The sequence below is a fragment of the Solanum stenotomum genome, chromosome 9, assembly GCF_019186545.1.
Source record: "Solanum stenotomum isolate F172 chromosome 9, ASM1918654v1, whole genome shotgun sequence".
Taxonomy (NCBI): Eukaryota; Viridiplantae; Streptophyta; class Magnoliopsida; order Solanales; family Solanaceae; genus Solanum; species Solanum stenotomum.
Genome location: NC_064290.1, coordinates 23,823,470 through 23,849,961, shown reverse-complemented (window position 1 = coordinate 23,849,961; position 26,492 = coordinate 23,823,470). Strand labels below are relative to the sequence as shown.

Here is a 26,492-nt window from a genome sequence, read left to right as displayed (position 1 = left end):
CTTAGCTAGATAGCTTGGCAAGCGGCTGAAGTAGCTGCAATGTACTCAGCTTCAGAGGTGGATAAGGTTGTTGTAGCTTGCTTCTTTGAGCTCCAGTTTATTACTCCTGACCCAAGAGTAAAAATATGTGCCGAAATGCTTTGTCTATCATCCAATGATCTAGCATAATCACTATCAGTGAACCCACATAATCTAAAGTTAGAACCTTGTGAATACCAAATCCCATAGTCCATACTTCAAGTGAGATAACACAAAACTCTTTTTGCTGCTCCAAAATGAACCTTTGAAGGTTGTTGCATAAACATGGATATAACACCAACAGAGAATGCAATATCGGGGTGAGTATGCGTTAGGTAAATTAAACCTCCAACCATGCTTCTGAAACTTCTAGCATCATCCATCTCTGCTCCATCCTTAAGCTGCAGTTTTTCACCAACATTAATAGGTGTAGCAGCAGGCTTGCAATTAAGCAAACTAAACTTAATGAGAAGGTCCTTGGCATATTTACTTTGTGAAAGAAACATTCAATCTTCAGCTTCATGGACTTTAAGGCCAAGAAAATAATGTAATAACCCCATACCTGACATCTCAAACTCATTCATCATTTGAGACTTAAATTCATCCACCAGAGAAATAGAACAGCTAAAATAAATGTTATCATTAACATAAAGGCAAACAATGATGAAATCATTACCTTTCTTCTTTACATACAACGTGGATTCATTCTCATTTCTCATGTATCCCTTTCTCTGAAAATACCCATCGATTTTGCTATACCACACTTGAGGGGCATGCTTTAGACCATACAATGCCTTTTTTAGTTTGTAGACCTTTGTTTCATCGCCCTTCTTTGTGAAACCTTCTGTTTGTGCTATGTAGACCTCTTCTTGTAGTTCACCATAGAGAAATGCCGATGTGACATCAAATTGATAAACTAGCCATTGTGATTGTGCAACCAATGCTAGAACAAGTCTAACAGTTTCAAATCGAGCGACCGGAGAAAATATTTCTTCAAAATCAATACCATATTGGTGTGCATATCCTTTGCCACAAGACGATCTTTATGCTTCTGCAGGCTCCATCCACTTCAAATTTGTCTTGAACACCCATTTCACACCAATTGCATTTTTGTCTTCTGGTAATTCCACCATCTCCCAAGTGCCATTCTTTTCGATAGATTTCATCTCTTCTAACATCGCTCTCTACCACTCTTCCTTTTCAGCTGCTTCTCCATAATGTGTAGGATCTGAAATAGCAAAAGAAAGTTGACAAGTTGTATACATGTCATTAACGTACTTGGGTTCAGCTTTTTATGCCTTGTTGATCTTTTTAATGGAATTGGCTCATCTGAAGACTCTTCAACAGTAGTAGATGAAGAGTTTCTGCTCCCTGAAGTTGAAGAAGATGAATCTGGAGAAGTTGTACAAGAACTGGCTGCTGTAGCTGTAGGAGTTGGCTGCTGAATTGCATCAAAAGTGATTCCAGTAGGCATAGGAATCTGTTCTTGCATCTTATCGTTGCTTCCACTCCAATTTCAGCTTTCCATTTCATCAAATACTACATCCCTTCTATTTAAAATGTTTCTACTAAGACTGTTATACAGTCTATATGCTTTAGATTGTGTGCAGTAACCAATACAAACACATTTTTCAGATTTTACATCCAACTTATGACGAAATTGGAAATTTACCAAAGCATAAGCAATACAATAAAAAATTCTTCAATAACTTTTAGATGGTTTTCTACCCTTCCAAGCTTCAAATGGAGTTTGATACATAACAACCTTTGTTGGAGACAGATTTAATAAATAGACTGATGTCTCCACAGCTTCAGCCCAAAATTGATTCAAAACTCCCTCCACTTGTAACATGCTTTTTGCCATCTCCACAACAATGCAATTTTTTCGCTCAGCAACACCATTTTGCTCCGGAGTATAAGGTGTTGTCATCTCCCTATGAATTCCATTTTCCACAAAAAAAATAGATTAAACTCCTTGGATAAGAATTTGCCGCCTGTATCTGTGCGAAAAGTTTTTATGCACAGACCACTTTGCTTCTCAACCCGGGCTTTAAAGTGCTTGAATTTTTGAAATGTTTCTGATTTGATTTCTAAAATATATTCCCAACTCATGCGACTACAATAATCAGTAAATAGTAGAAAATAACGACTCCCACCAAAAGATGTAGTATGCATAGGTCCACATAAATTAGAATGTATTAATTCAAGACACTTTGAAGCCCTCCAATCTTTTTCAATAGGAAAAGACTTCCTAGTTTGTTTTCCATAATTGCACCCTTCACATAATTCAATAGAATCAATTTTTGGTAGTCCAAGAACCATACCTTTGTCAACTAGCAATTTCAGGCCCTTTATATTGAGGTGACCATACCTCAAATGCCACAACTTTGACTCATTCTTTGCACTTGCAGCAAGTGCAAAACTTTCCATGTTAGAAACATCCAGCAGAAACATCTTGTTTGGTGTCATAGTGATGCAAAATTTTTTGCCTAACTTTTTATTTGTAATGAAACAAGCATCATCATCAAACCAAAGAGAATGCCCAACAGACATTAGTTGTCCAACACTCAAAAAATTGTATCCTAAATCAAGTACAAATTGAATGTTGTCCAACATTTTTACTTTGTCGTGGCTAATGTCAATACCCACGGCGCCTTTTCCTTCAACCTGCATCTCTTTTGCGTTGCCAAGCTGCACCTTTTTCTTTTTCTTTTCATCTAGCTCCTGGAACAAAGATTTGGTTCCTATCATATGATTTGAATAACCACTATCTACAAACCATACATCACTTAGCCTGTGATTTGTATCAATGCAAGCCATAGAGAGATAATTCTCTTTCTCATTTTCTGTTGCTGCAAAGTTTATTTTCTGTTCTTTATACCAACAATTAGCCTTTACATGCCCGTAGCGCTAACAATGATGACATTGAATGCCATTTTTTGTGTTACCTTGCTCATTGGACTGCCTATGCCCATTATTCCTTCCTCTGCCTCTTCCATAGCCACGACCTCGACCACTATGGAATCCTCCTCTTCCTCGACCTCTGCTTGCTGGACCATTATTCTCACCATATTTGGTTGTTGCTTCCTTCACCTGGAATGTTTTATCTTTATTCTTTTCAATAGATCGATTGAGTCTCGTCTCATGGGCTTAAAGAGATCCCATCAGCTCATCAAAGGTAAAACTGATAGATCCTTAGACTCTTCTATAGCAAATTTTGGAGTCAAGCTTCACAATATCTTTTTCACAATCGTTTGATCAGTAACTTTCTCACCACATGATCAAATTTCGCTGACAATTGTCACTGCTCTAGACAAGAAATCAACAATTGATTCTTCATTTTTCATCATCAAGGTTTCAAAGTCACGTCGAAGTTATTGCAATCTCACCACAATGACCTTTGAATCACCTTGAAAGTCTTCTGCAGAATGGACCAAGCTTGCTTTGATGTGGTTGTTGCTGCGATCAGTGAAAATTGGCTATCATGAACTGCCTGCTAGATAAAAAATCAGTGCTTTAGCATATTTTTTCTTACTGTCTCGCAGTCAATTTTTTTTTGCCAGGATTTGCAAATCCTCGTTCTACCAAGTCCCAAAGATGTTGAGATTTGAGAGTTGTTTTCATATGAATACTCCAGAATTCTTAGTTTTTTCCCTTGAAGACGGGAATGAGTGGTTGTGCCACACTCAATGCATTGCCATTACTTGCTATGGCTCTGATACCAAAGATGTTGGAGTAAATAGACAAGAAAACTCTAAGAAGAAAAAGAGGCTCTAAGGTTAAGAGAATTGTATGCTGAGTTCTTTTCTTTTTTTAATCACATAAAAGTACAACTTTATATAGACTTAAAAATAACAAACTACTAAATCACTAAAGTCACTACTTCCATTAACTAAGCAACAACTAATTACTAACCAAAACACAACTAGAAAGTACTGCACCATGATCATCATATTTGTTAACAACTAGCCCTAGAATATAGGACACTACTAACAAACTTAATTACCAGGTCATACTATGAATCGGTCTTCAATATATTCTACATTCTTTAATAGTATTAACATCTTCCTGCACAATCCTTCTTTGCTCTCCACAAATAACACATGTAGGTACACAAACCTCTAAATATCTTATGTGATAGATTTTATACTTGGCTCTCTATGTATCATAATCTATCGAGAAATACACATATTTTCTTTGTTACATTGCTCCTCATATTGCTTTAGATAAGATTTGTTCAAAATCGTATATTAAGAGGCTTTGCTTCTTTGATGAGTTATAAATCTCAATTGAGGGTTTGCAAATTGCACATTATAGAACCTAATCTTAAACTTCAAAAGTCATTACTTAAAATCAATTTATTCTAATGAGGAAGAATAAAAAGGGGTCGTGGGTTTAAGTTAAGATTAAATAAGGTTAAGTTTCTTAATAAATGGATGTGTGTAATTTAATCCTAAATTATACGTGTGACAAACTTATAACGTGCCATATAATTATTTTAAAATCCACAATAGATCAACTTGATCCATTAGTTGTAGGGTATATTTGAGCCTAAAGTTAAAAGGAAGACATTTATGAGCTACTTTTAATATTTTGGGTATATTTTAGCTTCTTTTCATTTATTTAAAGTTTGAACAGATTGAGAGTCTGTTTGGCATTACTGCTAAAAATTATTTATTTTAGAAATATTTTTTAAAAATGGATTTTAAAAAAAGGACTTTTGAAAAAAAAAACAATTTGTGTTTGACTAATTCATTTGAAAAATGTTGTTGATAAGCAAACCGTGTTTGACTAATCTCTTTTCAAAAGTGCTTTTGAGAGTCAAATTAAGAAAAAGGGTAAGTATCAATGTACTTTTAATATTAAGATTATTTATGAAGAGAAACTATGTTAAATATTTATAGAAATTTTTTAATTAAAATATACATATTCAAATTTTCAATCAATATTATACATAAATAAATAAATAAAATATTACTATAAAACTAGCATGATGACTTAAATATAATTCAAAATATCAAGAAAAATAAATTTAAAAATCATTCCAAAAATTCACCACAAAAATAAATAAAGTCCATATTTTTAATCGTACAAAAATGTAGTTGTTACATTTATTTCTGATTCTTTAAATAAAATGTAAAATAATATATAAAACATAAATAATAATGATAATAATAATAATAATAATAATAATAATAATAATAATAATAATAATATAAACAAGAAATAATAAAAAAATATTATATAAAAAAAATCTTGAATGAAACTAACTAAACTTATGAAATATGTTAATTAATTAATAAGAGATACAATAGTAAATATGTATATATGGGAGGGATATTTTAATCTTCAGAAAATAATTTTCTGTTTCTGCTTTCATTTAAAAATAGTTTTAAGAATTTGCCAAAAACTAATTATTTTAAAAAAAAAAAAAAAGATTTTTCGCCAAAAAACACTTTTGGGCTCCCACCAGCAATGTCAAACAAGCTCTAAGAGTGGAAAAGAAAAAGAAAAATTTGGAGCCGGTGTTGCCACTAGTTCCTTACCTAGAGTTTGACCATTTATTTTGAATTAAATTTTAAAAATGTATTTGCAAATATCTACTTGACTATAAATTTTGATATAGATTTTAAAAATCTGTTTCAAAAATATTTTTAATTCTAAAAATTGATCAAACATTTTAGAGTTTTGCTTACCAAAACTTCAAAGCTTTTCCAATTAAAATAATATCCATACACAAATTCAAGTTGCAAAAATCACAATTTTTTTCAAAGTTCAACTTTCCAATGTGGGCAAAGGAGAGGTTATATTCTTGGAGTGTAGCATGGTTGATTCCATTAGTACATACAGTAATAGAAAGCTTTCCATGTATAAAAAGGGAAGAAGAGTAGATAGGAATCTTGTGGGGTCACTGGAAAACGAACTGTTATTCAAAGTTTGTTTATCTTTCACTGTCTTTGTCCTTGATTATCGTTTCAATTTTTGTTGGGCACCGCATCTTTATTTGATTGATCCCAATTATTAACGAAGCTTGCTGGCTGGCTTTGCTGACTATTTGGGTTTGTCTGCTTTTACCCTTTTTACTTAACACCAGAAAATCATGACACCTCGTTTTCTGTTTCTGGGTCACACTTTGAACATTTTTTTCTTACTCTGAAGAAACCTTTCAGTTAACATCCGTCCAATTCTTGATTTTGGATTTGGGAATCTTTTATTTGCAACATAAACTGAATGGGTTTCTGAGGAATAATCAAACAATTGAATTTATCTGAGATGAAGAGTGGGAACTTGGATGTGGGAAAGAGAGTTGTGGTTGTTGCTGTGAAAGCTTCGAGAGAGATTTCAAGAAGTGCTTTTATTTGGGCATTAACTCATGTGGTTCAACCAGGGGATTCTGTTAAGTTGCTGGTTCTCATTCCTAATCATACCTCAAGTAAATTTTTTTCTGCCCTAACATATATACTACTAGTTGTATTGGAGAAGGGCTTTCTCCTTTTATGTTTCATTTTAGTTGCTATTGATTGTGCAATTTGGAGGATTACCCTGTTTTTTGTTTTCTTCATTTCTGCTCATTTTTTCAGAAACACAGTGGTAAGATCTGCGTATACTCTCTACCCTCCCCAGACCCCAATTAGTGAAATTTCATTGGGTATGTTGTTTTATTTTTGCTCATTTTGTTGATAATGAATATGGCAGCTTCTTCCAGAATTTCTAGAGCTATTACCAGTTCAGGCCTTGATTCATGTCGTTGCGCTGTTTAACTTGATCTTTGAAAGAATTAGGATAGTTACTACGCATGTGATTCTAGTTTTTTTTTCTCTTGTCATCACTACTTTCATTTGCTACAGAGAAATCTGTTAAAAGTAGCTTAGAACTGGTTACCTACACTTTCAGGTATAAGGCTTTGGGGTTTACGTAGATTTAACAGCGATTGCACAGCTAGCAACTGGAGATCACTGTCCGGAACGACTTTAGATCAAAAGGATTTCATTTCAGAATCGTGTACTCAAATGTTGCTTCAACTTCATGATATTTACGATCCAAATAAAGTAAGTGATCTATCTAATTCTGAAAAGTTAGTTCCCTCATATAGGATTACCACATCACTCAGTTCTATTTCACAGATGAAGGTGAAGGTCAAAGTCATTTCTGGATCACAGTCTGGAGTAGTGGCTGCTGAAGCTAGGAGAGTTCAGACTCGATGGGTGGTATTGGATAAGTAATACGGTGTACATCTTATTTCATGTTTTCATATAAAAGCTTTGTTTCTTGCATCTGATTAAAATCTAGGCGTTCTCTTGTTGCTAAATGCATATTTCCTTGATGACTCATGTCCAGGAGAATGAAAAAAGAGGCTAGAATCTGTATGGAGCAACTGGAATGCAATATTGTTCAGATGAAAAACTCTCAACCAAAAGTGCTTCGTTTGAATTTCCTTGGATCCCCCAACACTGAAACTGAAGTCTCCCGTACGTCACAAGCATCTTCGAAACATTTAGGTGAAAAGTCTGATGATCACTGGAATGAGATTCGGGTGCCGAATGTGACTCCAGCAAGTAGTCCAGAGCATTCATCATTCACCACAACTGATGCTGGGACATCCTCAATTTCCAGTCTAGACATAGGGACTTCGCCTCTTTTCTTCTCTGAGGTTAATTGGGATATGAAGAAGACCTTTTCACATAAATGCAATCATTATTCAGATGAATCCGATTCAGATACAGATAGTGAAAAACTGAGATCACCTACAACAAGCATATGTTCCCAGCAATGGATGCAAGACATTCTCGTTGCAGCAAAGGATTTCTCACATTACTTAAAGAGAGACTCACCAAGATCCAAAGGCACACTGCTAAAGTTAAAGCATGATGTTTTCCCAGAAAAATCATTTGGACTTGATCGAGAACCTAAAGTTTGTTTAAAGAAAGAAGGGCATGATGTGGAAATAAACAGTAATATGAGAAAAATGATGTTATTAAACAAAGATTCTCCTGCTGATCCTCCTCCACTTTGTTCAATATGTCAACACAAGGCACCTTTATTTGGAAAACCACCTCGGTGGTTCACTTATTCTGAGCTCGAACGTGCTACCAGTCGATTTTCACAAGCTAACTTTTTGGCTGAGGGTGGGTATGGTTCTGTACATCGTGGGCACTTACCAGATGGCCAAGTTATAGCAGTCAAGCAATACAAATCAGCTAGTTCGCAGGGAGACCTTGAATTTTGCTCTGAAGTGGAGGTCCTGAGCTGTGCTCAACATCGAAATGTTGTGATGCTTATAGGCTTCTGTGTGGAAGATGGAAGAAGGTTACTAGTTTATGAATACATCTGCAATGGCTCTTTAGATTCTCACCTTTATGGTACCAACTTCTCTAGTCATATGTTTTTATATCTCAATACTCATTAAACCCCATGTCCAGTTCTTGATCTATATGACATTGAAATGATTTAAGTGAATGGAAATTGAAGCTGTTATTTTCTTCTTTTTTTCTAATTTGATAATTTTGAGTGTGAGGTTCCACTTCTAGTCATAACTCCTCCCTTACATAGATCTGTCAAAAGTGTTTTTTCACCTTACAAACTCACTTTATATGGACGATTATTATGAGAACCTCTTTTGCTCATGTGTAGAGCATGTAGTGAACACCGAAGTTTCTTGAAAGCTTAGGAACCTGTCAAAAACTGTGCAACCCATAATTATATGTTCATAACCAAGTTGTCAATCCACAGGACGTAATGGACATCCATTAAATTGGTCAGCACGTCAAAAGATTGCTGTGGGAGCTGCTCGAGGACTGAGATACCTGCATGAGGAGTGCAGAGTAGGTTGTATTGTTCATCGTGACATGCGGCCAAATAATATCCTCCTAACTCATGATTTTGAGCCATTGGTGCGCATTGCTCTTTTACACTTTAGTTTTTCTATTTGCATTATTGCTTGTCATGTTTTGGCCTTCTTTATATACTTTAAAAGAACACAAGCTTTAGTTGATTCTTGTAAATCTTTGTTCTACATGATGGAAGGGAAAAACAGTTTTCAGAAATATCTTGCCGTAATTGTTTTTAAAATGTAGTAGATTATTTGTTCTCTAAAACTGGTCACAAAACGAACTTCTTCTTGTTCTTGCTTGGTTCTAATATTCTTTTCTTTCATCTACTATTTTAAGCCCCCCTCTTCACTTTTTCTTTGTGATATAGGTTGGAGACTTTGGGCTGGCGAGGTGGCAACCCGAAGGAGACTTAGGAGTTGATACCAGAGTAATTGGAACATTTGGGTAAATAACTATATATGAAACCTTACACAGTTGTCCCGGCACACTATCTTTCGGCCTATTAATTGGTGCAATTTTTTCTTGTTCAGGTACTTGGCACCGGAATATGCTCAAAGTGGTCAAATAACTGAAAAAGCTGATGCATACTCATTTGGTATAGTACTATTGGAACTTGTCACTGGAAGAAAAGCTATAGACATTAACCGCCCAAAGGGCCAGCAGTCCCTCAGTGAATGGGTATGAGTTCTTTAAGTTTTCCTTGTGTTTTATTGGCACATCAATGTCTGTGTATGACCATGCTATAATGGTTTAGAGTACTAATAGTTTATCCTTATATTCCAAATGGAGCAGGCACGTCCTCTGCTTCGAAAGAGTGCCATCTCTGAACTCATCGACCCATGTATAGTGAACTGCTGCTTGGAGCAGGAAGTTCGTGGCATGCTACATTGTGCTTCATTATGCATTCGCCGGGACCCTAATTCAAGGCCGAGGATGTCTCAGGTAGAGATATATACTGAATGTTGCTGTCTAAAAATTTAAACTTGTGAGAAAACTGCCTATTTTTGCTACAAGAGTTTCTAGTTCTGGAAGCTAATTATATGCTCTGACTATAATGACTGTGGTCCAAACTATTGACCAAATGCAAAAGCTTCACTTGATAGACCTCAACAGTAAACGGCAGCAAGTGATTGAAGTTCATTAGTTCTTCATATAAAATTGTTGACTCTAGAGATATAGTAATACGAGAAGACAAAATTGTCTACCCCCACCTCCCAAAAAACAAAAGAAACAGAAAGGACCTAATGTTAATAGATTCTTCATGACTGGTATTTCAGCTTTGTTTCAGTAAAAGATCATTCTTGAGTAAAGTTATTGTAACTCAGGAAGTTCCCCATGGCTCAATAATTGCAGAAGGTTAAAGCTGGTGCTTGCTGGTACTCTATTGTTTGATTCATCATCTAACAGTCTTGTTTCTGGCCTGCTCTATAAGAAGATAAACATTGCTTATATCACTAGAGTAGTAGGAACTGTCATATAACCCGTGTCATTTTTAATTGCTTATTATCGACAAGCAAAGCTCATGCTACTTTCAAGGTTAAACTTAATGACATCATATTAGCAACACCTTAGAATAGAATTCATCTGAATACTATAATATGATCCTTATGTATATACACACTTCTTGTTTTTCTCATTGCACTTGTAGGTACTTCGGATGTTGGAAGGTGACGTGTTAGTGAGCTAGGTTTGTAGTGAACACAATGCTCTGGAGTTGATCTTCAAAAGAAGTCGAGTTTGAAAAAAACAATCGAGCCAAAGCTAGAAAGGATATAATGCTCCACCTGTTCTGGATTGCAAGAAGATGCCACAGGTAGAGAGGTCTCTTATATATGAAACAAGGGGAACTTACATGATAAAAAAACAAGGATGCCATGGCCATTTTTAATCCTCCCACCATCATATAACAATTTTTGTTGCACTTCATGATCCACATGCATTATAGATGCATTATAGATGCTGTAAAGCAGTGATAAAATGAATGTGTTATATTGTTTTGTTCTTTTTTATTCATAGTAGAATTAGGAGAAAACGTTGGATATAGAATGGCAGTGGAAGTGTACCTTGCCTTCAATCTCTGTAAATGCAATGGCATGGCTTGATTTCACAGTTTATTGAATTTTATGCTGTTTGCTTGGTAGAATCCCTTGGAAGATTACCACAACTTAATTATTTCTTATACTCTACTGTTTTAATTTAAACGTATTTAATTGGTATCAGAGCCTGAAGATTTTTCGGGATATATGAAACAACACCCTTTTGCCAACCAATTAAGGTTATATTATTGGTACTTATATAGAGAATTACAGACTAAAACAGATTGGTTAAAAATCAAGGAGGCATTAAGCTTATATATAGAAATATTAGAAACTAAAGACCTAACAGACAGACTTTGTAACCACGGGGGTTTATACTCTTCAAATCGACCAACCCTAGTCAACCCAGAGTTATTAAATGCTTTAAAGTGGGAACTACATAGTATAGATAGTAATATCCAACACGCAAATAGACGTATAGAAGTTTAAAGAAATCATATTAGTAATTTAAATTTTCTCTTAGGATAAATAACGTAGTACTCATACTAGTTTAGGTATATGTCATCTAGATTATATAAGAAAAAATTTAGGCCATACGAAAAACAAATTATAGTTACCAGGAATATCATTGGTATCTATTAAAAATAAGACAGAACTATATAGATATATACGATTTTCTGTTAGAACAAAGAAAACTATATACAGAACAACTAAGGTTATTTTCAAATTTATTAACATCAAATCAAATATCCTCTATACATCAAGAAATAAGACAAATAGATTTACAAATACCCACCATAAGAGCAAGAGTTTATCACTATATAAAAGAGATAAGAGTAGAAACACAAGATTGCAAAAATAGAACTCTATATTTAGCATAATAGAAAGTATTAAGAGATTAGAATACTTAGATTTAGAAATAGTTTCAGAAAAGAAATATCGAAGACTAAAATTTGGATCACTACTTAAGTGTAATTTCGCAGAAGGAGACCATATTTTACATAGCGAGAATCAACATCTAAATACTGTTACAGATCTAATAATAAATTTAGCAGAACATAGTCAGTCCAAAGACGATAAATTTCTAAAGATAATAGAAACCATAGAAACCCTGCAACAAAGACAAAACAAATCATTAGAAAAAATAGAACAAAATTTTGACTTTCTAAAAAATCAGCAACTAGATATAATTTCTAAAGTACAAACCATAGTAGTAAATAAAATAACTGATAACAATCCTCTAGAAATACTAAACAGTCGTGTCACGACCCGATTTATCAAGTCATGATGACACCTACTATAACCCGCCAGCAGGTAAGCCAACCCGTAACCCGTAACAACAAGTAATGGGTCTGAGGGTAGAAATTAAACAAGAGTAGGCAAATAACAATATAAACAGGCGGACGCAAACCAAAAACATATCTACAAATAAAGATCCCTCCCAGAACCTGGAAGTCACTAGTACAGAGCTACTACTAAATGAGTACAAGTCCCAAAACTGGACAACAGAGACTGGACTGTCTCGAAAGGAAAAAGACAAGTCTATATATACAGATGGAGACTGAAATAGTACAAAACGCCGTGTGCTCACCCCCGTCTCCGGATAAGTCTACTCCAAGCTCGATCAACGCTGGCTACTAGTGCTCGGACCTGCATCACAAAATAGATGCAGAGCGTAGCATGAGTACCAAAACAACAGGTACCCAGTAGGCATCATCGGCCGACTGAGCAAGATAAGCAAAAGTAAACTGAAATGCGAATAAAGGGTCACATCAAGTGCAAAGAGTAGTAAATGGGGGGTATGTACACGAGCGTACAGGCAACAAAGACAAGCAATCTAACTAACTCCGCCGGGCTCCCATAAACCCGACGGGTACGCTCGTGCACAATAAAAGAAACCACCTGCACGGACCCCCATAAGCCCGGCAGATGGACTGACAGTTGAAGTAAAATAATGGAGCTAGAAGGTCTATCACAATATTACCAATTTCCGGACTTGTAACTGAACCATTCCCAATCATATTCCAAGATCTCATTACGTCCCGGACTTTAACCGGAATCTCTCCAACCTCCAAAACCTCAACCTGCAGATGAGAGTAATCAAGACTAAACTGAAGCTTTAGTGAGGAATTGGGAATACACCACGTGCAAGCTGGACCACGGACTCGAACCGGGTACTATAGCTAATGAGTCAACCTATATGGGCTGGACCACGGACTCGAACCGGGTGCTGTAGCCAAAGGTCGGGCACGGGTGGGCTGGACCACGGACTCGAACCGGGTGCTGTAGCCAAAATCAGATCACAGGTAAGCTGGACCACGGACTCGAACCGGGTACTGTAGCTAAGCCTGGACATAAATGAGCTGGACCACGGACTCTAACCGGGTACTGTAGCTGAAACCAGATCACAGGTAAGCTGGACCACGGACTCGAACCGGGTACTGTAGCTAAGCCTGGACATAAATGAGCTGGACCACGGACTCTAACCGGGTACTGTAGCTGAAACCAGATCACAGGTAAGCTGGACCACGGACTCGAACCGGGTACTGTAGCTAAGCCTGGACATAAATGAGCTGGACCACGGACTCTAACCGGGTACTGTAGCTGAAACCAGATCACAGGTAAGCTGGACCACGGACTCGAACCGGGTACTGTAGCTAAGCCTGGACATAAATGAGCTGGACCACGGACTCTAACCGGGTACTGTAGCTGAAACCAGATCACAGGTAAGCTGGACCACGGACTCGAACCGGGTACTGTAGCTAAGCCTGGACATAAATGAGCTGGACCACGGACTCTAACCGGGTACTGTAGCTGAAACCAGATCACAGGTAAGCTGGACCACGGACTCGAACCGGGTACTGTAGCTAAGCCTGGAAAAAGTAAGCTGGACCACGGACTCTAACCGGGTACTGTAGCTAAGAATCAATATCCAACCATCCGTCGCGGGAAATATCACCAAACCGATTACCATAAATAATCCTTTTAGTCCGACCCTCATATACCCCAAATCGCCGAGGAAGTATCCAATAATGAGTAAGCTAGACCACGGACTTTAACCGGGTATTTGTAGCCGATATAAAAGCAGGGCATTATGGATACAAGGTCATAAGCTGAGTTACCGACTATCAGACTCAAGTCTGCTATATCAGTCTACAAGGAGCTAACCGTCCGAAACGACGTCGGAAAAAGTTCTACTGCCCAACGACATCCGAAATCTCGCAAGTCTATGGCAACACTAGTCTAAGCCTAGACTAAGGCCAAACATACTTCAAATCAATATTATCATATACACCACCAGATATGGCTATTCAATAATATCAAGAGACATGCTGTCATAATCCAACACTTTCCCGAAATAAGGTCTAAGGCAGGAATTATAGAAATTTAGCATGCTCGACACCCGAACCCCTCCATACTCAAGCAAATCAATAAACAATTGCCTAAACATGCTCAATCTCACGAGAGAAAACCATAGCCTACCTGAAAGCCGATCACGCGTGCTCCAACTCACGGTACCGGATCTTTTCCTCTCCGAACGGTCTCCAAATGCTTCCCCACTAACAAAAGGTTAATCACCTCGTCATTACGAATATATTGACACTAAAATTATATTTTTCGGAGACGGACCCAAAATCGGGTCTAAAACGGGATTGTGGGGCCCACAATTAGAATCTCGAAATCGAATCCGTGGAAACGTCCCAAATACCTTACTAAACTAATACCCCAAAATTATAGCACAAACAGATGCCTAAAACACCGCAAATCAGCCACAACAATTAAAATGGACAGTCCCTTGATCACCAATTTTCGAAAAAACGAGACCCTTTCAACCCAAACAGATTATACCACGACGATCCTTGCGAAAAACTCTACAAGTTAGCCTCAAGAATGACTCAAAACGGACTTACGATGATCAAGATCTCATATTTCAAAATTTAACCAAAAAAACCATCCGGAAATCACCCTGGCAGTGGCTAAAAATCGATTTCTTACCTCAAATGAAGCCTCCCCTCGCGTTTCTGAGACCACCGCTAGATTCCCCTCGAAATTCTCTTGAAGTTTGCCTTTTGAATCACTTAATTTGGATTCAAAATGAAGGAGCAATCTCAAGTTGAAGTTGAAGGAAAAAATATGGACGAATTTCGTCCTAAATTCTGGAAATTTCCAGAATTCACTCCTCTGCCACGTGGCGTCACGTGGCTCTGCCACGTCAAAATTCTACAACCCTTTCAAACTTAAATTTCGATGTTTCGAACTCGTTTGGAGTCGGAAAAATACAAACCTTATATGGAATCTGATTGGAAATGATATTTCGGACTCAACGGTGAAGGCGGAATTTCCATTTGGAGCTCGCTTTGATGAAAAGTGGGTCCCACACCCAGTATCGTTTTGAGCCAGATTCCACAACTGCCATCTAAAGCCTCGGGAAGTGAACAAAGGGTCGTTCTAGACCAAAATTGATCTTCCGAAGCTAATCTAGCTGTCAGAATTTTCATCTGAGCACGACTTCCAAGAAGTTTGACCGAAGTTTGACCAAAGTCAACTTTTTAAGTCATTACAAGTCAAATAGAAAACCTTTATAAAGAGACAAAAGAAATTAAGAAAGAACTAGGTAAACTTAAAGATTTAACCCTTTCATGAACAATCTCTTTTACCAAGAAGTCCTTAGAAAAACAGCACAATTTCAAGTTAACCCTGAAGGTTTATCAGATTACATTCCACCAGGCAAAACAGATTCTATAAGCGTAAAACAAAACAATTTGATAATATTTGCTTTATTAGAATTAAATAAAAATCTAGAAGACCAAATAACAGAAATAAATAAAAAATTAGATATTTTATTGGAAAATAAAACCCCTACTAAAAAAGGTAAGCAAGAAAACGATATACAAGACTTAATAGAACAGCTCAAGAGAGTTGAATTAACTCCTCAAGAGGATAGACCTAAAAGAAAAGATAAAACATGGACCTTTTTTCAAACAGGAATAGAAATTCCCAAGAAAGACAAAGGACCAGTTTCTCTCAAGATCGACTAGGAAACAATATGTTAGCTCGAATACTGAATAACTCATCTAAGCCTAGTAGTAGTCATCAGCTGGATGAATTAATAGATGTAGATAGAGACATAGAAATTTTCAAACAAAATAAATTAAAGTTGCTAAATCCACAAGTCCTCTATAATACAGGTTTTTTCTCATCAACAACACATCTATACAGACATTATAGAGAAGAACAGTTAAGCGTATCAGAAAATGATAGTGAAAGTATAAATTTAATTAGTAAAGAATCTATGCAAGAAATACAGAAAAGACGAATGAATCTCATGCACATGGGATTGGTGGTGATTGGGCTTAAAGGATTAACTAGAAAAAATTTGGGTACCAAAGTACTAATTACTTTATATGATAGCAGATGGTCAGAATCTAAAAGATCTATAATAGGATTAACCGAAGTAGACATGAGTAACAATGGAGGAATATTTTACTGTAGTCCAGATTTCATGATAAATTCAAAAGAATTTGGTAAGTACATAAAAATAGGCATACAGACCAAAGGGTATGAAGAAATGAACTGTGGAAATAATCTTTTATTTTGTGTTGGCTTTATAGGCAAGCTAGCCACAAATAGCAGTTCAAGGTTTAAAATAAAAATAGACGATGCAGTAGGTATAATGGGAAATAAAGGAATCAAACTAATGAATCCTTTAAAGATAAATTCAGAGGAATATGCAGGTAGAGAATGGAATTTAGAAAAATTCTGTAAAAAAGAAGTATTACGACCAAACGATCACCTTACATACACTAATACTAAAGGAGAGACATCGATTAGATTTACTGATTATAAATATACAGATCAAAAAGAAATAGAGGAAGATTTAGAAGATAATGAATCAACCATTAATATGGAAGGTATGAATATCCAAAATATAAATGAAGAAGACTACGAAGTAGACTTATCAATAGCAAAGGCTAAAGAATTACATCAAAAAAATAAAACAACTTTGTTTAAGTGTAAAGGTTGTAAAATGGGAAAAATAGATATCTCTATAGTAGAAACACATTTTAGAGAATGCAAATTTAGAATAGATAATTATGGGTATAGAAAAAAAGAAAACACCCAAGAAGAAAGCGATGATGAGACAACACGCAGTATAAAAGAATTCATGGAAACCGCTTCTTCTAGTTCAAGTCCATTTCAAAAGACAACCCCCATAACACCAGTAGAATATACTATAGGTAATTTACCACGTCATCGGGTATATAGGCAAGACCCGGCAACAGAATCAGAAATGGTTAGACCAATAGGGATAAGAATGCCAATAGAAGCCCCTATCAAGCTTCAAGATGGAGGAGATAGAGGTAAGATATTAAATATAGCAGCTCATGATCCTCAATTGTGGAACTTAGTAATAGATGTGTGGAAAGGAATAGTAGTAGCAGATTACATACATCATTATAGTGAAACAGATGCAGAAACTATGTATAGATACATGGAAACCTTTTTAGGAGAATCAATCAAAGAAATGTGGGAAGCATACAAGGTAACTTACCCTCAAGAATTCCAAGAACTAGTAAATATGGGACCAAATCCGTATAATTTCACTAATAAAATACACAACCTAATAACGGGAGAAGACCCTAATAGCGGATTAGTAGTCTTACAAAAGAATGCATTAATAAAGCTAGAACAACTTAGCATTACAAATTGGAGTCATATCAAAAACTTTTTAAAAGATTATTTCTATTTATGTGCTATAAGAGGCAATGCGTTTGATCAAAGCTTAGGAAAAAAACTTTTTAATAAACTCCCTGGAGCATTAGGAAGAGAAATAGAGGAGAGATGGAGCAAAAGAGAAGGAGTTATGCAAAATCCAAATGCTAATTGGTCTATCGGACATAAAATACAACATGTTATGGAGATATTACAAGAAAAGTGTACAAATATACAAATACAAAAACAATTAAAGCAAAATGAGACTGATTTTTGTAAAAATATATATACAACACAAAGTTATGATCAAAATACACCAAATAAGAAATATAGAAGGAAATATCAAAATAACCAAGACTACAGACCAAAGAAAAAGTATTATCTAAGAAAATCTACGGCGAAAAAGCCTTATCTAAATAAAGATAGACATGTGAGAAAACATAATAATAATAGAATTTATAAAAATAGACTATCTTGTTTTACATGCGGAAGTGAAGAACATCTAGCTAATACTTGTCTAGGAAGAAATAATAGTAGAACAAGAAACTCCCAACTCATAGAAGATTTCCAAGAAACTCTGATAAATGTAGATGAATACATGTCAGATAACGAAAGTATATATTCAGTAATAAGCATAGATGCTTTAGAAGGAAGACAACACGACTCGTCTGATTCAGAAGAAGAAACTTTAATAAATGAGATTGGATTAGACAAATTAGATATCAAGGATTTTACATTTGTCAATATACATTGCGATCACCAATTTTCAAAAGGAAAAGGTTTAGATAGCCAAAAATGTTTTAATTGTACAGGATATCCCAGTAAAGACAGAAGAGCCAAATGTACGAATTGCTATATAGAAGGATGCCTCATGTGCATCAATAAAATATTTAACATTAAAGTTATAGACCAAACCATGAGTATAAAAGATAAAACATTAATGTCTCTAGAAAAAAGGATTGATAGTTTAGAAGACAGAATAAATAAATTAGAAAAAGGAAAAGAAAAGGTAGAAGAAGAAGAAAAGGAAGAAATTGAGCTCTTAAACGAAAAAGAAGAATACAAATCGTTTGAAGGATTAATTTGTAATGAAGACAAAAAGATCAATACTATCAAAATATTAACAAGAATAAGAATTCAAAATTATGAAATAGAAACTCTAGCTCTAGTAGACTCAGGATGTACAAAAAGTATAATAAATAGAAATATCCTGCCTACAGAAATAATAAAGGATTTTCCTGAACCACAAAGCGCCATGCAAATGGACGGATTGTCAAATGTATACAAACATTATGTTAGTAATGCTCAAATAAGTTTTTTAAACACATGTGCAGACTTCTATAAACCTACTTATAAATTAGAAAAAATATGGGTTACAGATTTAAATATTCGGATAGACTTTGTTTTAGGCTTAGATTTCTTATTACATAATAACGGAAGTTGTCTCCTCACTAGAGATGGAGTAATATTTTCTAAAAACATGACTCAAACCTCCATAACAACAGAACCAGTTCCTACAAAATCAAGGTATGTTAAAAATACTGATAATACAAATACATTAAAATGTAAGAAAGGGAAAGAATGTAACTGTATTAAATTACATGAGAGGAAAACATTAAAGAAATTGAACTTTTAGAATCAAGTTTATCTGATATACAAATAGAAAAAAACTATGATTTAATAGAAATAAATACTGAACTTTATAATTTTAAGAAAGGATTACAACATATAGGAGTTATAAAAAACCAGAAGGACCTAGACGAAGTAATTTCCATCTTAGATAAACTAGAAATAATTGGAGAAAGACCCCTGAAGCACTGGGAAGCCAATCATATAACCTGCAGACTTGATATTATTAACCCAGAATATACGGTTAAAACTGCTTCAATAGAATCCACGAATGAGGACCTGAGGGAATTTGAAGATCAAATAAAAGAATTATTAAATCTAGGGGTAATAAGAAGGTCAACTTCAAAGCATAGGTCAGCCGCATTCATGGTACGAAATCACAACGAAATACTAAGAGGAAAAGCTAGGATGGTAATAAACTATAAAAGACTTAATGACAACACTAGAATGGATGGATAAAAATTGCCAGACAAATCAGAACTAATAAATCGGATACAAGGAAGAAAATTTTTTAGTAAGTTTGACTGTAAGTCCGGATATTGGCAAGTCAAAATGCATGAAGATAGCATAGAGTGGACAGCTTTTACCTACCCAGAAGGACATTTCGAATGGTTGGTAATGCCCTTCGGTTTAAAAACAGCCCCTCCAATCTTTCAAAGAAAGATGGATAATATATTTAGAGACTATAAAAACTTTATTTTAGTTTACGTAGACGATATTTTAGTTTTTAGTAATAATACCAATGAACATCTAGGACATTTACAAACGGTATTCAAACTATTCGTAGACAATGGAATTATAATTAGCAAGAAGAAAATGGAATTATGTAAGACTCTTATAAAATTCTTAGGAGTAGAAATTGGAAATGGAAAGATAAAATTACAACCCCATATAGCAAAAAAGGTTCTAGACATGCCTGATAAATTAGACAATACTAAAGACTTACAAAAATTTCTAGGAATACTAAATTATGCACGAAGTTTTATCAAAGATCTAGGAAAGGTAGCAGGACCCCTAAACTCTAAAACAGGAAGTCATGGACAAAAGACTTTTAATGTAGAAGACATAAAACTAGTACAAAAACTCAAACAAATGGTTAAAGATATACCAGATTTAGCCCTCCCACTAGAAACAGATTACCCAATAGTAGAAATAGATGGAAGCCTCGAAGGATGGGGGGCAGTTTTGAAAACAAAAAACAATAAATATGGAGATAAAAAAGACGAAAAGATTTGCGCTTATCACAGTGAAAAATACAAAGAAAAAGGAAATATGAGTAGCATAGATGCAGAAATTTTAGCAGTTATATATGGATTAAATAGTTTTAAATTATACATTATTAATAAACAAGAAATTTTGGTAAGAACAGATTGTGAGGCTATTGTAAAATTCCACCAAAAAATAGAGGGAAAAAATAGTAGTAAAAGAAGATGGTTAAATTTTTTAGACGCTACGTCAATATACAACATATCTTTAGAACATATAAAAGGAAAAGATAATTCTTTAGCAGATAAACTAAGCAGTCTTATGAAAACTAACTATTTGTTTTCAGCATGAGTACAGATAAAGACATAGCATCCAGTTCAAGCTCAAGTGGACAGAAAGACAAGGATTTGTTGCAGACTCTCTTAGGAAATACTTTATTTCAACCACAGACAAGACAAAATACAACGAGCATGGAAAGACAACCTATTTTGGAAAACAAAATTTAATTTTCTATCCTCCATCTAATCTAAGTTTCAGGGTAAAACCAGAAACGAAGATAGATAGACCTCAAAGGTGCTTAATAGACAACCTATGGATAGCATACAACAAGATTCCTCGAGACAACAGTTATTTTGTGTCAGTAGTAAACTCATTAAGCCATTACTTTACGGACAAAAATGAAGACAAAAAATTCAGATTTTATGTAGTAGTCCAAGGAAAATTATAGGGAGTATTTCAGACATGGATAGAAGTAGTAGATTAAATTAAAGACTTTCCTACCCCACTTTTTAAGGGATTCACAAATTTGAATGAAGCACTAGACTATGCCAGAGGAACACTCGGGCCTAACTATTTCATAAGCCCAGCTTTGAGACAAATTTCAAAACCATCTTTACAATACAACATTCAGAAAGACACGGACAGAATAATTTTCTGCGATCATTGTTCCTCAATGACGGAAGGGTTCAAAAGACTAAATCAGACGATCGAAAGACTAGAAACAGAAAAAGGAAAAATGACACAACATATCCACTCATTACAAGAGAGGATAAGATTTTTACTTGGAAATACCGATCAAGATAAGAGTTCTCCATCTCACTACAAAATGGATAAGATGGGTGTACATTCCCCAACGAATGTAGAAAAAGCTATTGTACTAGCTAAAGGTACAGCTAGTCCCGTTCAAACAGTAGCGGGTAAAGACTCATCAAATCCGTTAATGGTTGACACTTTGCCAAAAAGTGTAAGAATTCTGCCGGCAAGTTTCAATACAATGGCAGAAACAAGTAAAAAGACAAAAGGATTCCCCCTCCAAAAAAGAAAAAAAAAATAATAAAAGGATAGAAAAAATAATAAAAAGTTCCCTTTATAAATTACTCACAGAAAAGACTAAGGAGGTACAAGAAAAAATTATACTAGAAAATCCAAAGCCAGATCCAGCAAATTCCAACCACGAAGACATAGAGAGTAGCAGTGATGAAAATAATTTATCAGACCAATTTAATCAACATTACGACCCAAATGAAGACAATGATTCGGGGATGAGTTTTGATTCCGTAACACTACACAACCTGGATACCTAAGAAATACATAAGCAATGACATCATCACAAGAAGACAAACAAATAAGTAAGCAGTGACATCACAAGCCACTATAATAAAGAAGACTCCACCTACTACTCCACTACATATCCATTACCAATAAAGACAACTCCACTATCGCAAGAAGACAAATGAAGGACACTCAATTTCAACAAAGCCATGTGACGATGGGGCCCGAAGAGCACCCGGCAGGTGAAGAAAGTTTTAAGAATTGAAATCCGATTTTCAAATCCGGAGGGACTTCTACTATAAATAAGAGCCATGTTGCAAGAAGAAAAATAGAGCGAAGTGCAAGAAGAGCATTGAGTAAAGAAGTTTGTAAGATTACAAGGATTTTATAGTTTTACATATTCCCCTTCCCTTTCATAAAAAAAAAAAAAAGAGTGTGTAAGTATTTGTGTACAAAGTGTGTGGGTGTTTAAATATCAAGTAGCTGCAAGGTCACTCGGGGACTCCCGAAAGGGAAACCTCATTCCGGCCATTATCATGTGAGTAGTTATTAGTTTTCTAGATCTTCGTAACTTTCTCCCTATATCATGTAGATATTATTATTTTTGTTATGAATATAAAGTGTTTATATGTTTATGGGTATATGTTTATTTAACGTTTAAATTACTCTTAGTAAATGGTTAGTTCCTTATCTTCTTAGTAACCCCGATGGATTAACCTGTAAATGCCTAAGGAAGTTGAAAGTCCGCCATGGTTATGGAACCAAAAGGACTGTGTATCCCAGGGTGTGGTTAAAGAAGCAGGTGCTAAGAACATGGGTTTAAGGAAAAGAGATGAACAGAGTAAAAAAAAAAAAAGTAATTTTGGAAGAAATTACATAGATTTAGTAGCATATCACTACAAACAAGGTAACGGAGCCAGAAGAGGGAGTATTGAGTAGGATTTTACAACCTATATCTACAAACGTTTTACAAACAACTTAATTATTTCTTATACTCTACTGTTTTAATTTAAACGTATTTAAATGTTAACAATGAATTTTAGGAAGCCAAATTTCTTTCAATGTTATTTTTTTACCTTCTCCATTTTCCAAATTTATATAACACACTATAATCGTGTGTATACACTTTTTTACACAATTATAAATTTTATATATATATATATATATATATATATATATATATATATATATAAATATATATATATTACCAAAAATATGTATCTCCTTTGTATAACTATGAAGGATGAATGTATCTTGTTTATGTAATCATATATATAAACAATGTATCTATACTATGTATAGAAGGTCGTTACACATTATTAAACAAGAGAGCGCCATTAATAGAACAACTCACATTTCCGATAAGCGAGGGGACAAGAAACAACTCAACTAGAATTTTAATTGAACAAGCAAGACACGATACACGGTACAGGGCCAGAAGGTCAATCGACAAAGCGATGAAATATAATCATATGGTGGAATGTAATTCTAGAACTTGGGATATCTAGAACCCTCATTCACTTGAGTACTAAATACTACTCCCAAAAAATATTATCTATATAGCTCATACAAACATATTTGTTACGCTTATATAGAAGCTTATCATGAGTTTCGTAAATTTTTCAATTTGCAATTCAAAAATCAAGATTTAAAGGCTTAGTTTCGTAAATGCTCATTGGAAAATGAAGGTTTAGGGTTATAAACACTTATCCAACAGATTCACTGTGAAAAATCTAGTTAAAATCGCCTCCAAGGATTTTCCAAATCTCAAACTAGGAGAAATTGGGGGGAAACCCCAACATTTCAGACCAAAACCCTCCTAGGTCTTGCTTTCACGTGCCCAAGATCGCTAACACGTGCTTCGCGGAAGTGACGACTTGGTCGCGAAACAGCCCCCGCATAAGTGGCCAGCCTCACTTTTGTGAGTCGTCCTTCGCTAAAGCAAAGGTTGCGAAAGCGATGCAATCTTCACGAATGTGAGGGTCAGGAAAAACTTGACCCCTTGCGAACGCGATCAGATCCTCGCTGAAGCAACGTTCATGAAGCGAGCCGTTCCTCGCTAAAGTAAAGCACACCATGCATAAAAAAAATAGCCAACTCTCAAATTCTCGAAGGGATCCTCGGGATTCATTCAGAACCCCGTGGACACAAACCAGATATGCTAGCTGACTAAACTCAACATTATGGACTCAATGGAACCATTAAAACATGAATCTGAGGTCTTGTTGACCAAAAACTCGTAAAAATCACAAGAAACAAGCATAACGCCTAAAAAAGTCTAATCAAGCTAGGGACCTCTAAAAATTCAAAAAAGAACACCTCTGGCCTTCAAATCATCCACCAAATCCAACGAAACTGTCGAAAATTCTTTCTGAACATCCAAACTCCAAATGTTGACCAAAGTCAATCCAAAGACGAAAATCTCAATAATTTCCAATTTAGGACCTCAAATCCTAAATATTGAGTTGTAGTTGTTAATTTCTTATTTGAATATTGTGTTAGTCATAAACAATAGTTGAGTTGTTAATTTCTATCTTGTGCTTTTGTAATTGGTTGAATATTCTCTTAGTTATGAAATGGGTCTTTGATTATCTAGTTAATCTCATACTTTAATTGTTTTTCAAAGGGAGTGATCAACTCTAGGACTTGCTCATTTACTTTGATTTAACTTGAAAGAGTTAATTGAGTTTCGACAAAAAAAACCGATGAACGGAATTGAGGACTCGACTTTTTGGACCGACCTATCCGTCAATCCTTTTTCTTTATTTTTAGCATTGGATTTTGTCCATGTTTGAAATAATTTTATTTTCTCCGTATTACTATATATCTAGAATCAATAATTTTATTTGAGGAACTATTGAACTGAATCCTCCTCCGTGTAATATTAATTCTTGGTGTATATACATGCTAGAACCTCTGGAAGGAAAAAAAAATCTTCCCTTTGGATAATAATGTCAAATCATGATTTTGGTGGAGGCTTATCTACATTGACCATAAGTTACATAATCCTCTAGAAGGATAGAGATAAAATCATTAAATAAAGTTTACATCTTTTTTGACATATAGTATTTCATTAATAACACATTTGGTCTATTTTCTTATTACATTTCTACTATGAGATAAAGCCTAGTTGAGTAAGACAGCTATCCACGAAACTTTTTGAGTATTACTAAAATATATGTTACTCTTAATCAAAGTAAACAGATGGTCAGTTTATTGATTTAAGTAATGATAATGGTGTAGCAGCCAAGTCATTGGCAGACAAAGTACATCTTATAAAACATAAAAAATGGAAGACCTAAAATAGTTGACATGTCAAGTTGTTCGTCTCTTTATTTCAATAAATAATATTATCGAGAAAGGATTTAACCAGCCTATTGGAATGAATTTCTATTTTGGTTTTTCTGGCAAAAATTATAAAGAAATTTACAAGTAGCAAATTTCTTTTCTAAGAAATAACAGTTGATAATGATATCAACGTCAATACACTTTCCACAAGTAAAAACTCTGTTTTCTCACCGAAAAATGTTCGATTGTTATTTCTACAAATATTTTAATTGAAGCGATATGAAAAGAAAAAATAGTACTATTTTCATACGAAAAAAATTAGGAATATTATGCCCATTACTTCAATGAGAACCTGTTTCTCAATGTGCAATTTTTTCAGTCGGCTAGTTCGGTAGAAAATTCATGCTCTATAGCACAAATTTCCTAGAGATATTGACTTGACGTATTCGGGCGCTTCATCCAATACTAAGCGTCCACGGTCGTTCAATAGTAATATAACCTGAGTTGAGGTCGAGTCCCAAGGGAGCGGTTTGTGATTGAGAATCAATAGAAAAGCAAGAACTTCGTTCAAGTCAATTATAGCTAAAGACTTTTACGAAAATAAGCATATCACATTAAAGGGTGACACAAGTGTCAATTATCGAAGGGGGTTTTGTAATCAATTATCAACTAAAATGACAACTAAACACGAAAATGCGAATATGGAGACGGGATTCTTGGGATGTGATAGGAATATGGGCTAAAATACACAATCGGGTAAATGCTATTGATAGTAACTCGCTGCAAATTGGTAACTAGGCTAGACTTTAGTGGGAGTAAATTTTCTCTCGAACAATTTACCCCGAATCAAATCGGTTTCTCTCGAACACCGATAAGCGGCAATGAAGTACAGTTTTCGCCTTAGTCCATTCACTCTCTCGAGCTGAACCCACGACAACCCAATAACCACCAACTATCGATTTAGTAGTTTTGGTTTTAAACCCTCTCTCTCGAGCAAGTCAAAAACACAAAGATAAAATTGTATTTGCAACTAATGCCCCATTAAATTCAAACACAACTGCTGAACGAAATCACCTTTAAACAGCGAATAAACAATCAATTAGCAATACCCAGCAGTAAATTCAACCCATATTCACGAAATCACACCCAAGAATTGGGGTTTTAGCTAGACATAGTAAAGAGATAGAAATTGATATCGAAAAGTGTTTTCATCAAATGG

The 26,492-nt window shown here is 35.0% G+C and overlaps 1 protein-coding gene and 1 long non-coding RNA gene across 2 annotated transcripts; one reads left to right on the top strand and one right to left on the bottom strand.

The window, feature by feature from the left end:
- The first annotated feature begins 5,897 nt into the window (after positions 1–5,897).
- On the top strand, positions 5,898–10,968 carry LOC125877164 (inactive protein kinase SELMODRAFT_444075-like). Its single transcript, XM_049558501.1, has 9 exons — positions 5,898–6,451; positions 6,913–7,067; positions 7,143–7,237; positions 7,357–8,378; positions 8,749–8,909; positions 9,217–9,293; positions 9,380–9,527; positions 9,642–9,791; positions 10,498–10,968. The coding sequence occupies exons 1-9, from the start codon at positions 6,292–6,294 to the stop codon at positions 10,534–10,536; spliced, it is 2,007 nt and encodes a 668-aa protein (XP_049414458.1). The 5' UTR covers positions 5,898–6,291; the 3' UTR covers positions 10,537–10,968.
- Positions 10,969–12,294: 1,326 nt separating this feature from the next.
- Positions 12,295–15,018, bottom strand: LOC125877173 (uncharacterized). The gene is made up of 3 exons (XR_007447578.1): positions 14,882–15,018; positions 14,369–14,445; positions 12,295–12,535 (listed from the first exon to the last, which is right to left on the bottom strand). It is a non-coding gene; the product is annotated as an uncharacterized LOC125877173 (long non-coding RNA).
- Between the last annotated feature and the right edge of the window lie 11,474 nt (positions 15,019–26,492).

Excerpts from the sequence above, each read along its gene's own strand:
- LOC125877164 (XM_049558501.1), top strand. The coding sequence starts at position 6,292 with ATGAAGAGTGGGAACTTGGATGTGGGAAAGAGAGTTGTGGTTGTTGCT. Across the intron at positions 6,452-6,912 it reads CATTCCTAATCATACCTCAA|GTATAAGGCTTTGGGGTTTA; the intron begins GTAAATTTTTTT and ends CTACACTTTCAG. Across the intron at positions 7,068-7,142 it reads ATATTTACGATCCAAATAAA|ATGAAGGTGAAGGTCAAAGT; the intron begins GTAAGTGATCTA and ends TCTATTTCACAG.